The sequence below is a fragment of the Bufo bufo genome, chromosome 9 (assembly GCF_905171765.1).
Source record: "Bufo bufo chromosome 9, aBufBuf1.1, whole genome shotgun sequence".
Classification (NCBI taxonomy): domain Eukaryota; kingdom Metazoa; phylum Chordata; class Amphibia; order Anura; family Bufonidae; genus Bufo; species Bufo bufo.
The window spans coordinates 33,259,425-33,282,400 of NC_053397.1; the positions used below are offsets into that span (position 1 = coordinate 33,259,425).

The window sequence follows — 22,976 nt, forward strand, 5'->3', positions numbered from 1 at the left end:
TTACTTGTATATACAGTGCAAGTGCTGCCAAAAATTACAAGGAAGAGGCACTCCGATACAACCTGTATATCACATAAAGGAGGGCCTCATTCACATTGTGGAACAATTGTTCAGGTAGTGGGACTCCTACACTCATAAAGCCTATGTACTAAGTGAAAGGGCTGCCAAAAATTACAAGGAACCGACACTCCAATACACCCTTTATTAAACATAAAGGAGGGCATCATACACACCCTTGGAAAATTATGATTGATGGCCTGCTAGTGACCCTCAAAAACTATTGGAGCAAGGGCCTGCTGATCTGACCATCTAAAACATTAGGGGAGAGGGCCTACTGCTGATCTGACCTTCTAAAACATTAGGGGTGAGGGTCTGCTGCTGATCTGATCATCTAAAACATTAGGGGTGAGGGTCTACTGCTGAGCTGACCCTCTAAAACATTAGGGGCGAGTGCCTGCTGCTAATCTGACCATCTAAAACATTAGGGGCGAGGGCCTGCTGCTGATGTGACCATCTAAAACATTAGGGGCAAGGGCCTGCTGCTGATCTGAACTAAAACATTAGGGGTGAGGGTCTGCTGCTGAGCTGACCCTCTAAAACATTAGGGGCAAGTGCCTGCTGCTGATCTGACCTTCTAAAACATTAGGGTCGAGGGACTGCTGCTGAGCTGACCCTCTAAAACATTAGGGGGCGAGTGCCTGCTGCTGATCTGACCATCTAAAACATGAGGGGCGAGGGCCTGCTGGTGAACCTCAAAAACATGGGTAAGGGCCTGCTGGTGACCCTCAAAAACATTATGGTTGAGGGCCTGCTGGTGACCCTCAAAAACATTATGGGCGAGGGCCTGCTAGTGACCCTCAAAAACATTATGGGTGAGAGCCTGCGGCTGAGCTGACCCTCTAAAACATTAGGAGCGAGGGCAGCCTATTAAGCATGTTGATCTGATGGAGGAGGACAAGAAAAAGGAGATTGAACCATATACCCTTTTTAGTGGTGGAAGGGGTGCATGGGAATACAGTGTATTCAATACACCATAAAAGCCACATTTAGGGTCCATTCACACGTCCGCAATTCTGTTCCGCATTTTGCGGAACGGAATTGCTGACCCATTAATTTCTAAGGGGTTGCACCATGTGCTGCCCGGATCCGGAATTGCGGATCCGCACTTCCGGGTCCGCAATTCTGTTCCCGAAAACAAATAGAACATGTCCTATTCTTGTCCATAATTGCGGACAAGAAGGGGCATTTTCTATTAAGTGCCGGCAATGTGCGGTCTGCAAAATGCGGAACGCACATTGCCGGTGTCCGTGTTTTGTGGATCCGCAAAACACTTACGGACGTGTGAATGGACCCTTATAGTGCCTTTATGTTCATCTGCTTTCCTCTGGTGGAGTAGAGATGTCAGGGGCAATCCAGACCTTGTTCATTTTTATAAGAGTCAACCGGTCAGCATTTTCAGTTGGCAGGCGGATGCTCTTATCAGTTATTATGCCCCCAGCAGCACTAAATACCCGCTCAGACAGGCGGCAGGGCAGGCCAACACCTCAAAGGCGTAGAGCGCCTGTTCGTGCCACGTGTCCAGCTTGGACACCCAATAGTTGTAAGGCACAGAGGGATCACTGAGGACTATGACACGGTCTGCTACGTACTCCTTCACCATCTTCCAAAATGTTTCCCTCCTTGTGACACTAGGCCACGCATCAGGTTGAGGGTGCTGGCGGGGTGTCATAAAACTGTCCCAGGCCTTGGAGAGTGTTGCCCTTCCTCTGTTGGAACTGCTGCGTGTTCCCCTCGTATCCCCTCCTTGGTTGGCCAAGGAACTACGTACTCTGCAGCCAGCGCTGTCAGCTGGAAATTTTTGGAGTAATTTTTCCACAAGTACCTTCTGGTATTGCACCATTTTGCTTATCCTCTCCACCACAGGAATGAGAGATGAGAAGTTCTCTTTGTAGCGGGGGTCGGGAAGGGTGAACAACCAGTAATCGCTGTTGGCCAAAATGTGTACAACGCGAGGGTCACGGAAAAGGCAGCCTAACATAAAGTCAGCCATGTGTGCCAGAGTCCCAACAGAAAAGACTTCCCTGTCCTCATCAGGAGGATGACTCTCAATCTGCTCATCCTCTTCCTCCTCTTCTACCCATCCACGCTGAACAGATGGACAAAAACTTCCATGAGTACTACTCTCTGTAGCGGAGGCAACCGTCTCCTGCTCCTCCTCCTCATCATCATCATCCAATTTGTGCTGAGAAGACAAACTGAGGGTGGTCTGGCTTCCCCCATTTCCACCTCATCCACATGCAAAGGGTCCGCCTTAATTGTGAGCAGTGAGCGTTTGAGTAGACACAGAAGTGGGATGGTTACGCTGATAATAGCGTTATCGCCCCTCACCATCTGTGTTGATTCCTCAAAGTTGCTTAAAACCTCACAGAGGTCAGACATCCATGCCCACTTGTCGCTTGTGAAGAGCGGAAGCTGACTGGAAAGGCAACGACCATTTTGCAGCTGCTATTCCACTATTGCCCTCTGCTGCTTACAAAGCCTGGCCAACATGTGGAACGTGGAGTTCCAGCGCGTGCTCTAGTCGCACAACAGTCGGTGAGCTGGCAATTGCAAGCACTGCTGCAGCGTTGCCAGACCTGCGGAAGCTATCGATGACTTGCGTAAATGGGCACACACGCGGCGCACCTTTACCAGTAGCTCAGGCAAATTGGGGTAGGTTTTGAGAAACGGCTGAACCACTAGGTTGAACACGTGGGCTAGGCATTGTATGTGTGTGAGCTTGCCGAGCTCCAAAGCCGCCACCAAGTTACGGCCATTATCAGACACAACCATGCCTGGTTGTAGGTTAAGTGGCGAGTGCCACAGCCCAGTCTGGTCCCTTATCCCCTGCCACAGCTCTGCGGCGGTGTACTGTTTGTCTTTGTCACCTAAGCAGATAAGTTCAAGCACGGCCTGTTTCCACTTCCCCACTGCAGAGCAACACTGCTTCCAGCTACTGACTGAAGTCTGACTGGTGCTGCAAGATGATAATTCAGAGGTGGAGGAGAAGAAGGGGGGTTGCAGCCACTAACGTAGGTGGTGGCGGAAACCCTGATGAAAGTAGGGCCTGCAATCCTTGGTGTCGGTAGCACCTGTGCCATCCCAGGGTACGACTCGCTCCCGGCCTCCACAACGTTCACCCAGTGTGCCGTCAGGGAAATGTAGCATCTCTGGCCAAAAGCACTTGTCCATGTGTCAGTCGTTAAGTGGACCTTCCCAATAACTGCATTGGTCAGGGCACGGGTGATGTTACAGGACACATGCTGGTGTAAGGCTGGGACTGCACACCGTGAAAAATATTGGCGGCTGGGGACAGAGTAACGCGGGACGGCCACCGCCATCAGGCTGCGGAAAGCCTCAGTGTCCACAAGCCTAAATGGCAACATTTCCAGGGCCAGCAATTTGGAAAGGTGCGCATTTAGTGCTATGGTCTGTGGGTGGGTGGCTGGGTATTTGCGCTTTCATTCAAAAGGCCTGGGGTATAGACATCTGTACGCTGCGCTGGGACACAGAAGTGGATGTGCTAGCTAATGGTGCTTGCAGAGGTCCAGGTGCATGGTGGGACACATCTGGGCCTGCGTGTTGAACAGGGGATTGGCCATCACGTAACATAGGGGAAGAGGAGGCAGTGGTGTGACCCGCAGACACTGATTGTGGAACCTGGTGTTCGGCCCACCTATTATGGTGCTTTGATGCCATGTGGCGGATCATGCTGGTGGTGGTGAGGTTGCTAGTGTTCACACCCCTGCTCATTTTGCTACGGCACAGGTTGCAAATGACAATTCTTTTATCGTCCGCACTTTTCTCAAAAAAGCCAGACTGCGGAATACCTACCCCTTGGTAAGGGAGATTGCCGCAAGGGGGTGTTCCGGGGAACAGTTGCGGGCCTGTTTGGTGTGGCCGGCCTTCTACCTTTTGCCACCTCACTGCCTCTTGACAACTGTGTCTCATCCTCATCATCAACCTCTTGAGACAATAATTGCTGTTCCCCACCATCATCTTCTTGTGACTGTGGATGTTCAAGAGTTTGGGAATCAAAACTCGTTATACAGGAGGTATAGCGCAAGTAATGTCGCTGTCACCACCGGCTAATAAAAAACTACACTGAATTAATGTCACTGATATTTAGGATGGGCAAACGTTATACAGGGGATGTAGCGCAGGTAATGTAACTTTCCACAGCGGACACCGTCTACGGAAAAAGTACACTGGATGTCACAGATATTTTTAGGCTGCGCACACATTAGACAGGAGATGTAGTGCAGATAATGTTGCTGTCACCAGCGGCAAAAAAAATGACACTGAATGTCACTGATATTTTGGATGCGCTAACATTATACAGGAGATGTAGTGCAGGTAATGTGGTTGCCACCAGCAGCAAAAAAATTAGACTGAATGTCACTGATATTTCGGATACGCAAACGTTATACAGGAGATGAAGCTCAATGTAACTGTCCACAGCGGACACCATCTACGGAAAAAGTACACTGGATGTCACAGATATTTTTAGGCTGCGCACACGTTAGACATGAGATGTAGCTCAGATAATGTCGCTGTCTGCAGAGGCCAAACAATTGCAAGCTATTTGGCGCAGGTTGCGCTAAAAATATATATTGCTGCCAGATACAACTATAGTCCTTAAAAGGACTTTTGGGTCTCTAACAAGTTTTTTTCAATAAAAATATTAGTATTTTAAACCTTACACTATCTGTCCCTTCTTCAGCACAGCTCTCCCTAAGACTGAGCTGAACACGTGTCATTGGGTTCTATATTGCACCCGATGACGCGTTCCGGCCAGCCAATCGCTGTAATGCCAGTAACCAACATGGCTATGGCATTGCAGTGAATGGCAGTGGCTGCGTAGCAGCCAGCAAACATGCGGGGAGGAGACTCGAGCATCGCGCTCCAGCACAAGCGGTGTTCGGCTGAACACCGCGATGTGCCGAGCATAGCGATGCTCGAGCTGAACTGGTGTTCGACCAATCATGCTCGCCCAACACTACTTCTTAGTTGTCTTCTGAGTCTCTGTTACCAGGGAGGCATCTTGCCCGAAAACAGGAAGTCGACTGCAAATTAGGTGGGAGTGAAACCCCTAGTGACCATGACTTTACAGATTTTTGTAAATGAAGTGATTTAGAAATTTTCTAATTACACCATCTCTATTAAATGAAATGAAATTGTGTGAAAGTACAGTGACTCTATTATAGTATATTGTAAAACTCCATTAACGGTCCTCTATTGCCAAGTTGTTAAATTAATTACCCTGTCCGAAAAAAAAGTTGTGTGGCAATCATTATAGCGCCTTTAGAGCTCCCAAGGCAGGGATGGTGAACTTTTTCTTTCTGAGTGTGCCCAAATTTGCAATAATTTTCTGGGAAATACTCTAAAGTACCAAGGTACCAATGATGCCGTAATGGTGACAGTAAATTAAGGTAAATAAATGCTGTAAATTGGTAACTGCGTCCCCCTATAGACTTGGCCATAACACCTTTTAAGAGTGACAGAGGACCACCATATTAATAACAGCAAAAGGACCCCTGAACACAGTACAATTCATATGACATGACCCCTTAACTGTGCAGAAAGAAGACCTTCAAATGTAGTGACAGCCACAGCCACCTCATGACAATTTCAGCCACAGGATCCATCTAACATTGGCAACAAGAGGAACCATCAAATAAAGTGATTATGTAAGCATGTCTTAGTGGGTCTGGTCCTGTCTCTGGTGGAGAATGTCCTGAATGGGACCGGACACTGGCAGCTGTAATTTTAGTTATGCTGTGAATGTCATAGAAGTACCCTTCTGAAGTCCCAGCCACCAGAGGAAAATTCTCACCACTTCGGGCATGCATGCAGTGTTTTCACCACCAATCTCCTATTGAGTTATCCCCTAGCTTCTCTGGACTAATGAATGAAATACTTTATGTAGCAGAGCATCCCCTGCTCACCTGGGACTCTATATGTAGACAGACTCACCATTCAGGAGCCTAGGAAAGCCAGGGGACAGACATTGTAGGAGTTATAATGGTAGAATGTATATAGGGTATACGACTCGTCATGAGTAAAGGGTGCTCTGATATTAATTTCTTAAAGAAATCTGCAATTTCTCTTTTAGTGGTGCAATCTCTGTATTGATCTCGTCTCCTTTACAAGTGGGATCTTTAAAAGCGCGGTTTTCCAGTCCCTGGATGGAATCACTGTTTCAGCCAACTGTAAACTCAGGAAGATTTATACCATGAAACTAAAGCCCCAGGACACGGTGGAACAAGGTTTGTGACAATGGGATTTCTGTCTGTAAGTTACTATATATACTCACTCGAGTCACATTATTATGTAGCACGTAGATCATGAAAGAAGTCACATGTGGTGAGTTGGCTTGGTGGGTATCTAAGGAGTGCGATAGGCTGTCTGCACACGTATCTCTCGTTGCTGTCATGGGTAAGAGGGGCGATTTACCAGAGTTCCAAAAAGGGCTGATTATTGGCTTTCCGGGTAAGAGTGGCGGTATTTCTGAACCTGCGCAGTTTGTGAACTGTTCTCTGCTGGTGTTGTGGAAGTGTATTCAGAGTGGACAAATGGGACTGTTTTGAATAAGCGACGTGGGAACTGTGTAGCATCACGTGTCATTTTTGTTGGAGGTGAATGTCGGCTATTAAGGTGCACAAGGGCGGACCGACATGCTACCGTGGAGCAGCTCCCCGCAAAAAAGAACCAGGGGCTACCAGAGGTGTGTCTAAAAAATAACAGTATGGGGGTCTGAAGCAGATGGATGGCCACTCTAGCAGATGGAATTAGACCTCCGTTGATTGGAAAAGGGTTGCCTTCTCCGATGAGTCACATTTTCTGCTTTATCGAATGGATGGACATTGACATGTGAGGAGAGAAACATCAGAGAACAAACATCCTTAACCCCCTAGGGACTTAGGGCGTACCGGTACGCCCTGTTTCCCGAGTCCTTAAGGACCTAGGGCGTACCGGTATGTCCTAACTTTAAAACGCGATTGCTGCGCGGTGGGGGTTAATCGGAACAGGATGTCCGCTGAAATCATTGGGCATCCTGTCACAACGCAAACCCCCCCCCCCCAGTGTCAATTCAGACCTGCGGTTTGCGGCTTTTACCTGGTGCGGCAGCGCCGGTGCCATCGGGTCCCCATGAGGCTGTAGGGGGGACCCGATGGCATGGAAGGCAGCGTGATGTCTAAGGAAGGCATCGCACTGCCTTCCGGTGATGAGCCTGTGAGATCCAGCCCCCTGGATCTCACAGGCCCCGGAAGCTGTATGAGTAATACACACAGGCAAGTAGGAAGTATGGGGCGGGCGGCGGTCATTGAAGCTGAATGCCGCCAGCCCGCATGTCCTGTGCTCGGCAGCCACGTCCTGTTCCAAGGTAGAGGAGTAGAGGAGAGCGATTCTCCTCTGCACTGCTGCCCTGTATGTTGAGCTGATTGGTGGTGAGCACGGCGGGAACTGCTGCTCTGCCGCCTCCACCAATCAGTTTAGTCAGTTTCCTGACCGCTCGCCACTGCTGTAAGAGAAATAAGGAAGAAAGGAGCAGTGGCGTACTAAGGGGGGGGGGGGGGGGAGGCGGTCCACCCCGGGTGCCGGCTCTCAGGGGAGTGCCAGAAGCAATGAGCGTTCTGGCATACAGATGGAAGTGTTCATTGCTGGGGTGCTGGGAGCTGCAGTCCTGTCACTCACCTCTCAGCTCCCAGTGCTGCTCCCCTCTTTCAGGCCAGCAGAGCACAGAATGGTGAAGCAGGAAGACTTCTCCCCGCTCCACCATTCAGCCTGCAGGCACAGATCGCGCTGCCGGCCTGTATTTTAGACCACCTTTTGGTTGAAAATATATATTTTTTTTTTTTTTCTTCCTCTAAAACCTGGGGTGCGTCTTATCATCAGGTGCGTCTTACAAAGCGAAAAATACGGTGTATGTATATATATATGTGTGTGTGTTCTTTAGATATAGTGTACATTTTATGGCAGTCTAGAATTTTGCAATTCATAATTTTGACAATTAGAGATATGGAGGATAAGCAGAGGTGTCGTGTGAATTTTCGGACCTCAGCGTCAAAGCCGTATTATATCTTTATGGCAATCAGTTCTGATGAATATGGTGGCATGTAAGATATTCTGCCACGTAGCATGATCTATAGCAGGCATGCTCAAACCTGCGGCCCTCCAGCTGTTGCAAAACTACAACTCCCATCATTCCCTGACAGCCTACAGCTATCAGCCTACGGAAGGGCATCGTGGGAGTTGTAGTTTTACAACAGCTGGAGGGCCGCAGGTTGAGCATCCCTGATCTATAGCCTATTATCGGTACACACATGCTGATGTGCAAAATCTATCACATTCAACTATCTAGCATAATCTACAGGGTCGATAAAAAAAATGAAAAAGCATGCTGTGCATAATTTGTGGGATCTTCTATTGCATGCTAACGTGTATTTGGGTATTGATCGATGCACATGCTGTCATACAGGATGAAAGGCACATGTCATGATCTTTAGGATCAATACATCGCAGGCTGCCGTATGTCATGGCATTTAGTATTGATATACCGTATATGCTGGTCAGACGTTGAATCCTGTACACACGGTGGGTCGCACGTCACTTATAGTCATGTGATGACATCATTCAGCAGCTCTAGTGCTGAGCATGCACTCACGTAATGAGGTCTCAACGGGACAGGCTAAGGGCGCTGTGCAATACATGCGACTGCCAGGCAGCATCTGAGAACTGTTAACATAGACATGTTAAAGAGTGGTTTCATTTTTACTAAAAGCACTTTCATATTTAAAAAAAACTATCAATTAACCAAAAACAGCAAAAGTAAAAAAAAAACTTTAGCAAGAGCTCCAAAGTGCCATTGCTCTCAGATGAACCACATAGACATTTTTTGGAGGACCCTCTCACAGGCCGGTACAAGACTGCACCAATTCATATGAGCAACCATTTTAATGCAAGTCTCCCACGAACTATACAGTTGTAGTTTTCACAAGTGCACATAACACATGCGTAAATACGTCTGTAAAATGTGTGAAAAATGTAAAAAAAAATCACCTCTCTTCAGACAAAGCTGTTAAAATAGACCTGTGGAGGATTCCTCCCTCCAGTGACAAATATGACAATAGCTTCGCACTTTATCTGTGATAACGTTCTGTATAGGTGAGTAAATATCGTGTCATTTGTGATGTCTGCATGAATAATTCTTCACCCGCTCTCTATATACGGCGTGTCGGTACTCCAGATGACTGAAAAGTGGTTTACTGGATAGTGGGAAGGAAAGGGGTTAATTTGTTCATGCATACATTGTAAATATAGTTAAAGGGGTTGTCCTGTGTGGGACAAAATGTCAGATAAGGCTCATGCGCATGGACATTGCTCGACCGTTCCGTGCATTTGGGACCGCAAATTAAATGGGCACTATCCATGTGGCTGCCGCGACGGATCCAGACCCATTCAACTTGAATGGGTCCATGATCCATCTGCACCGCAAAAATGAGAGGCACAGAGAGAAACCCCATGGAAGTACTCCGTGCCTCCGTTCCGCACCAGTGAATGGGTCCGCATCCCTGATGCAGTGAGCACACGGCCGGTCCCCACATATTGCAGACCCGCTGTTTGCGGGGCGCAATACGGGCACAGCCAGGCAACAGCCGTGTGCATGAAGCTTAAGTGTGAGCCCCACCTCTGGGACCCGCTCCTGTCTCCAGAATGGTGCACCAAAGTGAACGGAGAGCATACCGCGCAGGAGAGCAAAAGCTGCAGAAAATGCACCTGTGAATATGTGCAGTGTATGATAGTATTGGCCGTTATATGGAAGCTAATTTCTATTGTGCACGTAATGGACCCGTAAGAACACTGGAAAAAATATGCTTGTATTACGCACTATAACTGTAGTTTTAAATATTCTTTTTTTTTTTTATTATAAGAAACAGGCTAACTTTTTCTAATAACATTACAGTTCCTGGCGTGCTTCATTAAATCCGCAAATCCGATCCTCTAAGAAACCCAGAGAGCAATCGCAGTGTAAGAATCAAAAAGGTTGAAATATATAAGGGCTATACGTTTTTATCTGAAAACCCCTCAAAACTGTTAAATATAATGACACCACTTGAATTAATCAAATCTGTTTTAATTTTCCCTCTGATACATAACACCGTTTTCCTTCTCCTTATGGTCCAGTTGGCTGAGATCACAAATTACTGTAATGAAGCCGGTCACTGATAACCTTTGGACTTCAAGGGGATAGTTAAATAAATTTCATTTTAATTATAAGCTGCAGAGCCAATGAATCGTGAAAACAATCCATTTATTCAAACCAGTTTGCTTTAAGCTGTGAAAATGTAGAGCCTTGAAGTGAATGCCCACCCTTGAACACACTAGGTTTAAAATAATGTCTTTCTTCTGTCTTTATAGTGGTCAAAGCTCCAATTTTCTGATTCCATTGCATAGACAAAGAATTGAAAGAATGCTCTCAATTTGCAGCCACCACTAGAGGGAGCTTTAAAGCATATTGCATGACTCAACAGTAAACAGTATGCAGTAGGCTCTTAAGCTCCCTCTAGTGCTGGCTGCAGGTAGTATGATTTTATTTTTAACCTTTTCACGGCCAAGGGCTAACGATATGTAATGATTCTTGACTTTGAAGGTTTGTCACAGCTAGAATATAAGGGCTGTAGGAAGGTGCAAGGGTCCGTCGTTGACAGAAGGTATGTGTCACTGAGGTTGAAGTAAGAGGTTGAAGTAAGAGCTAGTGCTGGTTGACACGTTGCTATTTTAGTATGGCTGTAATCTGATCCGGGCCGGCTCTTACTGGGAGTAGTCAAAGTGCTGGGTGGGTGCCTGCTCCCCATGCTCCAGGCTGGGTCTTTACTGGCCTATATCAAACCCAGCCAGCAGTCTCAGCTGTGTGTGGATTACTCCTCTCTGACAGTGGAGCGCTGTCAGTCCCTGTGTGTTTTGAAACATAGAATGTGTCGGCAGATAAGAACCATTTGGCCCATCTAGTCTGCCCAATATCTGGGATCTGAAAACTTGTGCCATGCAAAAGGGCTGGGAGCCGCATGCTGAGAAACAGGCCCCTAAAGCCTGCTGTGGACCACAGGTGGTAAAACTGCAAACCAGGTGAAGGTTTCTGTTCTGTGGACTTTTAATGGTGTGAACAAACACCTAGACTGCAAAATGTCACTTTTTGTTTTTCCTTATGTGTGAATAAAACACTGAACTGTTTAAGTTAAAGACTTTGTGGTTGCCTCTATACTGCGTCCGCTAGCCTGTCTACCAGAGCAAATCCCCACAGGGCTTAAATCATCTTCTTATTATCCCAGAATATAAATCTGATTTGATCATGGAAAACAACATGAACATTTTACCTCCTGATCCAGTGTGTCTGTGAGCCTTCTACTGGAAAAAAGGACAATGCAGCCGCACTCTGCAAACACAAATAAAGTACAATCATGCCATAATTATAGAAAACATTCTGGTGCTAATGCTACACTTATTTAGCAAATTTGAGATTCTTGGCAAACACATTTTGTGCAAAATTATTTGGGCCCGTCTGCCAAACGTCAAGGTGATCTCTATCAGACGGGAAACTAACACTAAATCCTACCTGTTATGTGCCATAATAGCCACCATAAAATTCAGGGAGTGCAGGTTCCGCATGCATGCTGGGTCCACTCTGCTTTTGCTAAGTGTAGCATTAGCACCAGAATGTTTTCTATAATTATGGCATCGTACTTTATTTGTGTTTGCAGAGTGCTGCTGCATTGTCCTTTTTTCCTGTATGTTTCTAGCCATTGCAGCGTGCACCTGCACATTGGGATGTGCTGACTGACCCCCTTTTTTTGCAGTTTTACTGGAGCTGGAGGTGTGGCTGACTCCTGTTGGTCTTGCACCCCTGACTAGCCTGTCTTCCCCATAGGCTGATTTTAATTAGAGTAAGTATAAAGCTGTAGCCTGCTCTCATTGTATTTATTGAAAGCCCTTTGGCACCAGGAGAGGTATAGAGTGGGCTCAGCATGCATGTTGATACCTGCATCCCTGGATTTAATAGAGGCCTTTATGGCACCAAAAATGGTAAAAAGCAGAGTGGACCCAGCATGCATGTGGAACCTGCACTCCCTGAATTTTATGGTGGCCATTATGGCACATAACAGGTAGGATTTAGTGTTAGTTTCCCGTCTGATAGAGATTACCTTGACATGTGGCAGACGGGCCCAAATCATTATGTACTAAATGTATTTGCCAAGAATATCAAATTTGCAAAATAAGCGTAGCATTAGCACCAGAATGTTTTCTATAATTATGGCATTATTGTACTTTATTTGTGTTTGCAGAGTGCTGCTGCATTGTCCTTTTTTCCTGTATGTTTCTAGCCATGGGATGTGCAGACTGACCCCCTTTTTTGCAGTTGTATGTGAGCCTTCTACTGTCATCTGGCCCCATGTATAGGCTGCAGTGATTACATGACAGAATACAGGGATACAGGAACTTTTCTTCTAGTTATCACCGTGCTTGTGCATCAGGGAGTATATGTGCAGTCTGTTACATTACAAGGGTCTTTCTTATTCTTTAAAGGGGTGACAGGATGAACAGTTATACATCTAACTCTCCCCTGTGTCTAATTACAACATCTGCCAACTCTACAACCTATGGGGTCATTTATTAACCTGAAATACGTCTATATTAGGTGTATTTCAGACGCAGATTGCAGTGCAACAGTTTTTTGAGCCTCAATCTGCGACTTTTCCCCGCTCTCGCCAGGTCTAAAAAAGTGGGTGTGGAAGGGAACGGGCTGATAGACCCGTCTCATTCTTCCTTTTCTATGCCTGGTTTAGGCGTAGAAAATGGTCTAAATGTAAGACAGCTCGGAAGCTGTCTTACATTTAGAATTGGAGCTGGATGCGCCGATGTTATGTAGAGGCCTGCGCTTCTACATAACAAAATAAATATAACATTTCAAATCACCCCTTCTCCAAAATCAAAATAAAAAAATTGAATAAAAAAACATCATAGGAATCGCCGCATGCAAAAACAGCCGTAGTATTAAAATATTACAATATTTGCCTCTATGGCGAATGTCATAATTGAAAACTGTGCAGCAATATACTGTATATTGATCTTGATGACCTATCCTCAGGATCGGGGATCCTACTTCCTCTTTATTACACAGCCAATTGTCTCGTAAGATTTGGTGATGTAGTGTTATGACAAGTACTCGATCCGTTCATTTGAATGGAGCGAGTACTTTTAATCACACTGCGCCACTGCAACACGTAGTGTAAAGAACAGGAAGCAGCACTCGCATGGACCACCGCTTACTCTTCAAACAGCTGATCGGCTGGGGTGCCAAAGAATCGGTCATCAATATACACTGCTCAAAAAAATAAAGGGAACACAAAAATAACACATCCTAGATCTGAATTAATTAAATATTCTTCTGAAATACTTTGTTCGTTACATAGTTGAATGTGCTGACAACATAATCACACAAAAATAAAAAAATGGAAATCAAATTTTTCAACCCATGGAGGTCTGGATTTGGAGTCACCCTCAAAATTAAAGTGGAAAAACACACTTCAGGCTGATCCAACTTTGATGTAATGTCTTTAAAACAAGTCAAAATGAGGCTCAGTAGTGTGTGTGGCCTCCACGTGCCTGTATGACCTCCCTACAACGCCTGTGCATGCTCCTGATGAGGTGGCGGACGGTCTCCTGAGGGATCTCCTCCCAGACCTGGACTAAAGCATCTGCCAACTCCTGGACAGTCTGTGGTGCAACGTGACGTTGGTGGATAGAGCGAGACATGATGTCCCAGATGTGCTCAATTGGATTCAGGTCAGGGGAACGGGCGGGCCAGTCCATAGCATCAATGCCTTCGTCTTGCAGGAACTGCTGACACACTCCAGCCACATGAGGTCTAGCATTGTCTTGCATTAGGAGGAACCCAGGGCCAACCGCACCAGCATATGGTCTCACAAGGGGTCTGAGGATCTCATCTCGGTACCTAATGGCAGTCAGGCTACCTCTGGCGAACACATGGAGGGCTGTGCGGCCCTCCAAAGAAATGCCACCCCACACCATTACTGACCCAATGCCAAACCGGTCATGCTGGAGGATGTTGCAGGCAGCAGAACGTTCTCCACGGCGTCTCAAGACTCTGTCACGTCTGTCACATGTGCTCAGTGTGAACCTGCTTTCATCTGTGAAGAGCACAGGGCGCCAGTGGCGAATTTGCCAATATTGGTGTTCTCTGGAAAATGCCAAACGTCCTGCACGGTGTTGGGATGTAAGCACAACCCCCACCTGTGGACGTCGGGCCCTCATATCACCCTCATGGAGTCTGTTTCTGACCGTTTGAGCAGACACATGCACATTTGTGGCCTGCTGGAGGTCATTTTGCAGGGCTCTGGCAGTACTCCTCCTGTTCCTCCTTGTACAAAGGCGGAGGTAGCGGTCCTGCTGCTGGGTTGTTGCCCTCCTACGGCCTCCTCCACGTCTCCTGATGTACTGGCCTGTCTCCTGGTAGCGCCTCCATGCTCTGGACACTACGCTGACAGACACAGCAAACCTTCTTGCCACAGCTCGCATTGATGTGCCATCCTGGATAAGCTGCACTACCTGAGCCACTTGTGTGGGTTGTAGACTCCGTCTCATGCTACCACTAGAGTGAAAGCACCGCCAGCATTCAAAAGTGACCAAAACATCAGCCAGGAAGCATAGGAACTGAGAAGTGGTCTGTGGTCACCACCTGCAGAACCACTCCTTTATTGGGGGTGTCTTGCTAATTGCCTATAATTTCCACCTGTTGTCTATCCCATTTGCACAACAGCATGTGAAATTGATTGTCACTCAGTGTTGCTTCCTAAGTGGACAGTTTGATTTCACAGAAGTGTGATTGACTTGGAGTTACATTGTGTTGTTTAAGTGTTCCCTTTATTTTTTTGAGCAGTGTATATTGCTGCACAACCCATTTAATATGGCAATGCAAAGAAAAAAAAATGTTTTTTCCAACGTTTAATTATTTTTTAGTATTACAGTGCAAGAAAAACTATATAAATGTGAAGTGGCGTAACTAAAAATGACTGGGTCCCACAGCAAATTCTTGAATGGGCCCCCCCCCCCCCCCCCCCCCAGCAACTTCTTCGCAACCTTTTCCTCCTGGGGCTAGTCAAAATCGCTCTCTCAGACCAGGCCCGGTAGCCGCTCCATCCTTATTCCTACAGGGTCTCTGTATATAATGTAATTGTGTAATACTGTTGAGGAGGCCCTGACAATGAAATCTTTTAGTCCTCATCCTGGGTGTGCCCTTTCTGAGTTTGGTTCCCAAAGCAGCCGCTTCCCCTATCGCTAAGCCCCTGTAAATGAGGTATCGTTATAATCATCCTGACCCAGAGAATGAGAATGAATGAAGGTAACAGGTCAGTGTTACCTCATAGGTAAACACCTAGAGGCTGTGCTCTCTGTGCAACTGCCGCGCCCCCTCTCTGCTTTGATTGACAGGGCCAGGCAGTGAAAATATTGTCAGAGGACGCGGCAGTTGCAGAGAAAGAAGAGCCTCTAGGTGTAACGGCAACGCCCCCGTTGCTCCTAGACGCTCATTTGCATATAACAAAACATCATTTTTCTCAGCAATGCGGGCACATGTGAACATGGGACCAACACAGATGCCTTCAGCTGCCAAGCGCACATGTAACAGGTCAGCCAGTGTCATAGGTACAAAACTGCTGACAGATGCCCTTTAAGAGTTTCCATTCATTTTAGTAAAAGATATCCTGGCAGAAAACAAGAATACAGTAGGACATAAAAATGTAGTGGCATATTTACTAAACCTATGGATGGCATAATTTTAGACAGCCTGTCTAGACCTGCACCAGATTTATCACAGCTGGCTCATCCGTTCAGGGCTAGACACCTTTTTCTGACTCTGTACCAACTACTGCTTGACTTACAGACAGAATTTTACTCCAGAACTGCGGTGCAATTTTGAGGCAAAATGTCACATTTTTCGCGCAAAGCCACCACACCTTCCTACTAAACCCTACCCATTTTGAGTGAGTCAGAAATAATTGTAGAAACCCTATTTGTACCAAATTTTGCCAAGCTGTGTCAATTTGCATCACCTTTTTTGTGAGATTCTAGTGTCCTAAAAAAAAGTATCACTAGAAATGTGCTTTAATCTAGTGTTTTGTAGTGTACTTGTTATTTAAACCAGAAAGTGAGAAAATAATATTTCCTTCCTCATTAGAATAATAAGCTTATCAAACCTCTTTACTTTCCATAAAAGCTTTGAGCGGAAGGAAATGAAATGAAAGCTCGGTTTGTTTTCCTTGTGTACTTTTTGTTTCTAGAACAATGGTAATGTTTGATTTATGATGCCTATAAAGAGGTTATGCAAATATCTTAATTACTTTATACGTTCCATTTTGAGTTAATGTGTCGAGTGCTTAGCGCCAATCCTGCTTAGCGGAAGACTAAATAAATTATAGACTTTGAAGAAAGTCGGAGCTGAAGAAGTAAAAAGTCTGAACAATAAAAAAAAGGGAAAAAAGTTTACACTCTGTAACGAATACGAGAGAAGGAAAAAAATAATAGATTTGCCGAGAATATGAAATGCCATTTGTATCTGGCAAAAAAAAATAAAAAATTCTTCCGAAGAAGATGAAAGATTTGTGACAGATTTAAAAATAAAAAAGATTTCAGTACGTATGTGCCAGAGACATAATAGAAAAATGCCACCCTGTTTATCACCTTTTCCTTGCATATGCCTGTCAATTAATGCAGAAATCTGTGACACACTGTACTTTTTATGATTACAAACCGCACATGGTAATTTGAAAGAAATTGAAGACTTAGGACATCGGCAGAAATGAGCTGTACTCTGACTATTCAAAGTGAACACGGCTTGAATTCTGATTTGTAATAGCCAAATAATTTATTTTTTTACAGTCTTTTATTGAAACAGCCTGTGTTATTTTCCTTCCTTATTGTCGCGATGTTAATGTAGGCAATTTGCATAATTGTTCGAGAAGGTTGTTGTGCGGCTGTCATATTTTGTGCTCGTAAATGATGTGTCATTACAATACATAGGCAACGTAGATTAACTCATTTACCTTTCAAAAATACGGTAACTGAATTTTGGACTACAGGGCATGCCCACCGGTGCCAACCTGAGGATGACACAGGATGTATCACAATTCAGTACTGTAGAGGGTGCCCTTGGCTACCGTGGTCCTGCACTTCAGGTCCCAGATTTGGTGCCTGTAGAAAAGCCGCTACACTTCATCTAGTTTTCAGCTACTGTATGTTGGTGAGATTCATATAATATTTCATATAATTCATATTATATATTCATATAATACATAAAAAGGCTTTCTTTGTAATTTTTAAGAAAGAAAGACATTTGTGCTCCGAGTCCCATTGTAGTAGATACTGTATGTTGGGTAGTGTTCTTTAAACAACAGTTTGGCAGTGCTATTTGAGCGCTGCATGGTGGCGGTAATCAGGTAATCTTAAAGGGGTTATCCAACCCCTAAATTGCCTACACCCGGGCCCCTGACAGAGGCTATACTTACCCGGCACCCGTGTCGCTTCTGACGGCCACCGCTGTATCTTCCCGTCGTGCGAATGAAAACATCCGGCTTCCAGGTGGGGGGGATGCAACCAATAGCAGGTCACGACGGGAACAATTCTTCCTAGGGTTACCCACGATGCTAGGGAGGCTCGTTCCCGTTGCGGCCTGCTATTGACTGTAGACCACCACCCTTCCCCAACGCCATATGTTTTAATCCACATGACGGGGAGATGCAGCGGCGGCTGTGCAGGGGTCAGAAGCAGCGCACGTACGGGGAGCCAGGTAAGTATAACATCTGTCATGGGCCCGGGCATATGGGGAGGCATTTTATGGGTTGGTTAACCCCTTTAAGGCTCTTTTCACACTGTTCGAGGTTTAGAAGACGTGTGTTTAACAGGTGCATCAATCACCCATAGGCACCCTGTTCAAAAAAATTCTCTACCCTGTAAGGAGTATCACAGTCTGCTGCCCTATCCCATGCTGTATAAAAATTTAACCCTCGTCTGATGCCACCAAAGGGAAGCCAAAAGCACACTCTTTTGGCCTCCGTTGGTATAATAGAAGCCTATGGGTCAGTTTTGAGGAGTTTTCCGGAAGTAAGATATTGATGACCTATGCTAAGGATAGATTATCAGTATCTGATCGGTGTTGGTCAGACTCCCACCAGCACCCCCCACGATGAGCTATTTAAAGGGGCCTTGGTGCTCTGGTGACAGTACCATTCATTGTACAGCAGCTGTGCTTGGTACTGCAACCCAGACTTATTTGGTTGGACTGAGCTGCGCCTTGGTCATGTGACCAATGAATGTGTCACTTGCCTAGGAAGATGTTGCAGCACTCATCTGAGCACCACTGCCTCTTCAAATAGATGATCGGCGGGGGTCCCAGGAGTTTGACATCCACCGATCAGATATTGATGACCTATCCTGAGAATTGGCTATCAATACCAAAATCGTGGAAACCTCCTTTAATGTATGAGAGCTTTTATACAATGTATGACTATATTATTTGTGTCAATGTGATACAACTTCAGGGGGCTTCAATTGAAGGTGGTACAATCCACCCTAAGGCCAAGCCTATTGTCTACTGCAATACTTCTCAACGATCATAGTACAGTTGGCGATGCTGACATCTATCGATTACTTCCTCAACCTATGGGATGTCTACTCAAGGTAAAACTTAGGTCCTCAAAAACCGCATTAGTATCTAATGGTTTATAGACAAAAAAAAAACAGCAGACACTTGAATGTATAGGAAGTAAAATGTACAAATGTAGCTATGGTGATCTATTTTACAGACATATGTGAATCATCATTATCAGACTGCGATCCCACCGATACAATTCCTCGAAGCTGCCAAATTACCACCGATGTTGAGCAGGTCACCCAGGTCCTAGACCTTACAAAATTGCGTAACACTGACGTTCGAGACGATGGTAGACCTGTGTTATCCACCGAAACAGGTACGTTTTGTGTATCCAGACTTCAAAATGACATTTAGATTGTTTGAATGAAATTGGAAATTTTATGTTTTATTATTATGCTATACATATCTTCCCTACATCTTAAAGGGGATCTTAAAATCTCTGAACCTGGACATATATCCCATTTTCACCTAGGCAGCCCCCCTAATATGAGCATCGGAGCATTTCATGCTCCGATGCTCTCCCTTGCCCCGTGCAGGATCGCGCAGGACAAAGCCTGTTTGTTTATGTTTTTTACACTGCTAAGCGGAGGCTTTCGTCTAGCAGTGTTCCCGGTGACACCACCGGCACTGATGTGCAGGCTTTAGCGCTGCTAGGCCATTTTACAGGCTAGAGTAGCGCTAAAGCCAGCCCATTAGTGCCAGTGATGTCACCGGGCTCACTGCTGGGCGGAAGCTCCCGCCTAGCTTTATCCATGGAGAGCCCAGTACATCATTGGATCTCCAAAAAAAGCCCTTGTCCTGTGTGATTCAGGGCAGGGCAAAGGAGAGCATTGGAGCATGAAATGCTCTGATGCTCATATCAGAGAGGCTGCCTTGGAGAAAATGGGTATATGTCGGGGTTTAGCTCTGAACCCGGAAAACCCCTTTAATGAATGATAATTGATGGGGGTTGATCCCTAGGGGCTTCACCATTGGAGGAGATCCTTGTGTCTCCTGTAGTGCTAAAAACCCTTTGTCTCTGGATATTTTTGTAAGGCCTCATCACATAAGTATAATACTGATCTGTGTGACGTATCTCCAAACCATCCCTTTCTTTCTTGGGATTGTCCCATGGACCAGAACCTAGAGGAATGAAGCTTGTGTAAATTTACCACCAAAGTGGGAATTCCTGGGTTGTTTTGTGAGCGCGATTGGGCAGATTAGGGATCACAAATGGTGATTCATGTGTTGTAAACATCCATAATACGGCACTGTTCCATCAGATGCTATGTTATAAAGACAATTTTTTTTACTGTGTCATACAGAGGTACCATATGGCGGCACACACAGTAATGTGGATTCAGAGGGACTCCATGAGCCATTGAGTTCTAAAAATCCAAGTTGGCACAACTTTCTATAGTTTACATTCAGGTACGCAGCAATAAGGGTCAACTGAGTCCTTTTACCTGAAGGGCCCCAAACTCCCCTCTGCAACTTAACAAGACACCAGTATTATAAATGCCACATGAAAAGTGGGGGAACCTGGTACAAATTTTACAATGGGACCTGTAAACTTCAGGTTATTCATGTGGGTACTGTGACACTGACCAATTTATTTCAAGTGTTAATGTGAACCCTAATGTGCACCGTATGGCTTACTTATATATATTTATTTATGTGCATGTCTACTGACATCTAGGCCTGCGCATGCGCAATTGACAGACGCTCTGTGTATCCATAGAGAAAACCTGATGATATGTTTTGCTCCTCCATCTGAGGCCATCTTCTGGACAGGAAGCTGAATGGGACAGGAGGCCTCCGACTAGGGAAAGGGGTGCACAGCCCCATAAAATGGCCTGGACATAAAATGCGCATGCGCAGGCCATCACAAGTCAAGTTCACTGTGTTTCAATAAAATAATTATATTAGTAAGTACCATATAATGCACATTAAAGGGGACACCAGAGACCTAGAGACGTATCAAAGTGCTAGTACTCCCGATCACTAGACTGAGGAGAGAGAAGCGCTCACATATCGCACACTCTCTCCTCTCTGCAGGAAAGGAAGCAAGACGGCTCAGCGGAAAGTCTATGAATCCGCCACGATTGCTTCTTCTTCAGTGAGAGAAACCGTGGTAACTCGTGGTAAGCGCTTCTCTCTCTCTCTTCTATCTTCAATAGAGGTCTCATCACTCAGACCCCTACCGATCAAAAATCTTGATATGTCTCTATGACATACCAAAAGTTTTCTGAAAACTTAGGGACACTTTAACACTTGGAATGAAAGGAGCCAACCCCTTGAACAACCTGTGCCAGTCACCTCTTTAATTAGGAAAACTACAACGGGCTCAGGAGGAGGACATTCACTAATCATCATTCATCCATGCACTAGTAGAATCATTTGTAAATGGACATGGAATGCCTCCTTAAAGGGGCTATCCCATGATTAATGTAAAAAATGAAAATCAGACATCATACAGTACATGACAATCTCTTTCTAACAAAGCTAGAACCAGCTCTGTACCTCACATGGATCCAGAGATCTCCCCATTCATTGCTCTGATAGATTTATATCAAGCGGACAGCTCAAGGGGAGTGTCTTCTCTGCTGCAGCTCAGGGGGCGTGTCCATGCTCTCCCTATCACAGTTCAGGGGGCGTGTCCATGCTCTCCCTATCACAGCTCAGGGGGCGTGTCCATGCTCTCCCTATCACAGCTCAAGAGGCAGTTGAAGGATGGAACTGAGCATGTGCGTCCATCTCAGTGAGCAGAACAAAGAAATAAGATTAAAAAAACTAATAGCAGGTGGCGCTATACAGATAGATTTCATTGAATAACTCAGTGGTTATACAACATTTTTTATTCCATGCAATTACAAAATATTCAGATCCAGGTGCTGGTTTGAAAACTGTAGAATATGATTCATCTGAAAACCCCTTTAAATATTAGGCCTGCAACCATTCTGTAATCCGGTTCCCCTCGTCGGGACCAGCGGTCTAATCTGACGGATTCTCTTCGGGCGAGGATTGCGCATACGTCGATAGAAAACTCAGCATAGACTGGAAATCTACTTTTAGCTCTCAGGGTTTGTCACTTTCTAGCGGCAAGATATTGAGTTGGCAACTGCCATATATCAGAATAACGGCTTTTTCTGGCAGCGTGCGTTGTGATAAAGGAGAGATTTTACAGACAGGGTGTGGGTACCGGAGATGAAGTATAATGCCTGTCAGGACAGACTCGCTGTGCCGGCTGTTGTCACCGTGATTGAATATATATGTGCTCGGTCTACAGAGTTATCACATGACATGTTATAAATACAAGCTGCTAAGAGTCACTCCGAGAGAACGCTCTGCGCTTAAAGCGCTCCTGTCCCCTAGACGTTTCCATCGCAGCACACATGAAGGAGCTCAAAGCAATCGCTTCCTTCTATTTATTACTTCTAGAATATATGGCTCCCGCAATCATTACCTGGCGGGCCTCTTCCGCTCTCCCCGGCCTGTCATATATGTCAGAATAGACTGCTGCGCTTAAAAAATGTCGCAGGATTTGAAGGAATTTTTACATTTTATTAGCTCTTATGAAAGTTTCTTAATGAGCTTTATTAAACATGCCCCCCAATGCCCGAGCCCCTCATATAGATGATACTTACCCCGCTCCCCGTCGCGTAGATCAAAACATCCGGCGATCGGGGGGATATCTGCCAATAGCAGGCCGCGATGGGGACGAGCCTCCATAGCATCACAGTTGACGCTAGGGCAGCTCGTCTCCGTCGCGGTCTGCTATTGGCTGCTCCCCCCGTCGTCAGATGTTTTGATCCACGCGACGTGGAGATGCAGCGACGGCTATGCGGGGATCAGGAGCGACGCGGGTGCCGGGGAGCGGGATAAGTATCCTCTATATGAGGGGCCCGGGCATTAGAGGGGGCATATTTTACACATTGGATATCCCGTTTAGGGTCCATTCACACATCCGCAATTCTGTTTCGCATTTTGCAGAACGGAATTGAAGGCCCATTCATTTCTATGGATCCGCACTTCCGGGTGTGCAATTCCGTTCCTGAAAAAAATAGAACATGTCCTATTCTTGTCCGCAATTGCGGACAAGAATAGGCATTTTGTTTATTAAGTGCCGGCGATGTGCGGTCCGCAAAATACGGACGCACATTGCCGGTGTCCGTGTTTTGCGGATCCGTGGATCCGCAAAACACACACGCTCTTGTGAATGGACCCTTAA

General features: G+C 45.8%; 1 protein-coding gene across 1 annotated transcript in view; it reads left to right on the forward strand.

The window, feature by feature from the left end:
• Window positions 1–22,976, forward strand: part of CFAP20DC (CFAP20 domain containing) — a 334,505-nt gene that overhangs the window by 116,987 nt on the left and 194,542 nt on the right. Inside the window, exons 7-8 of the mRNA XM_040408726.1 lie at window positions 6,155–6,308; window positions 18,918–19,082. Of these exons, the coding sequence (XP_040264660.1) occupies window positions 6,155–6,308; window positions 18,918–19,082 (319 nt within the window). The remainder of the gene's footprint in view (window positions 1–6,154; window positions 6,309–18,917; window positions 19,083–22,976) is intronic.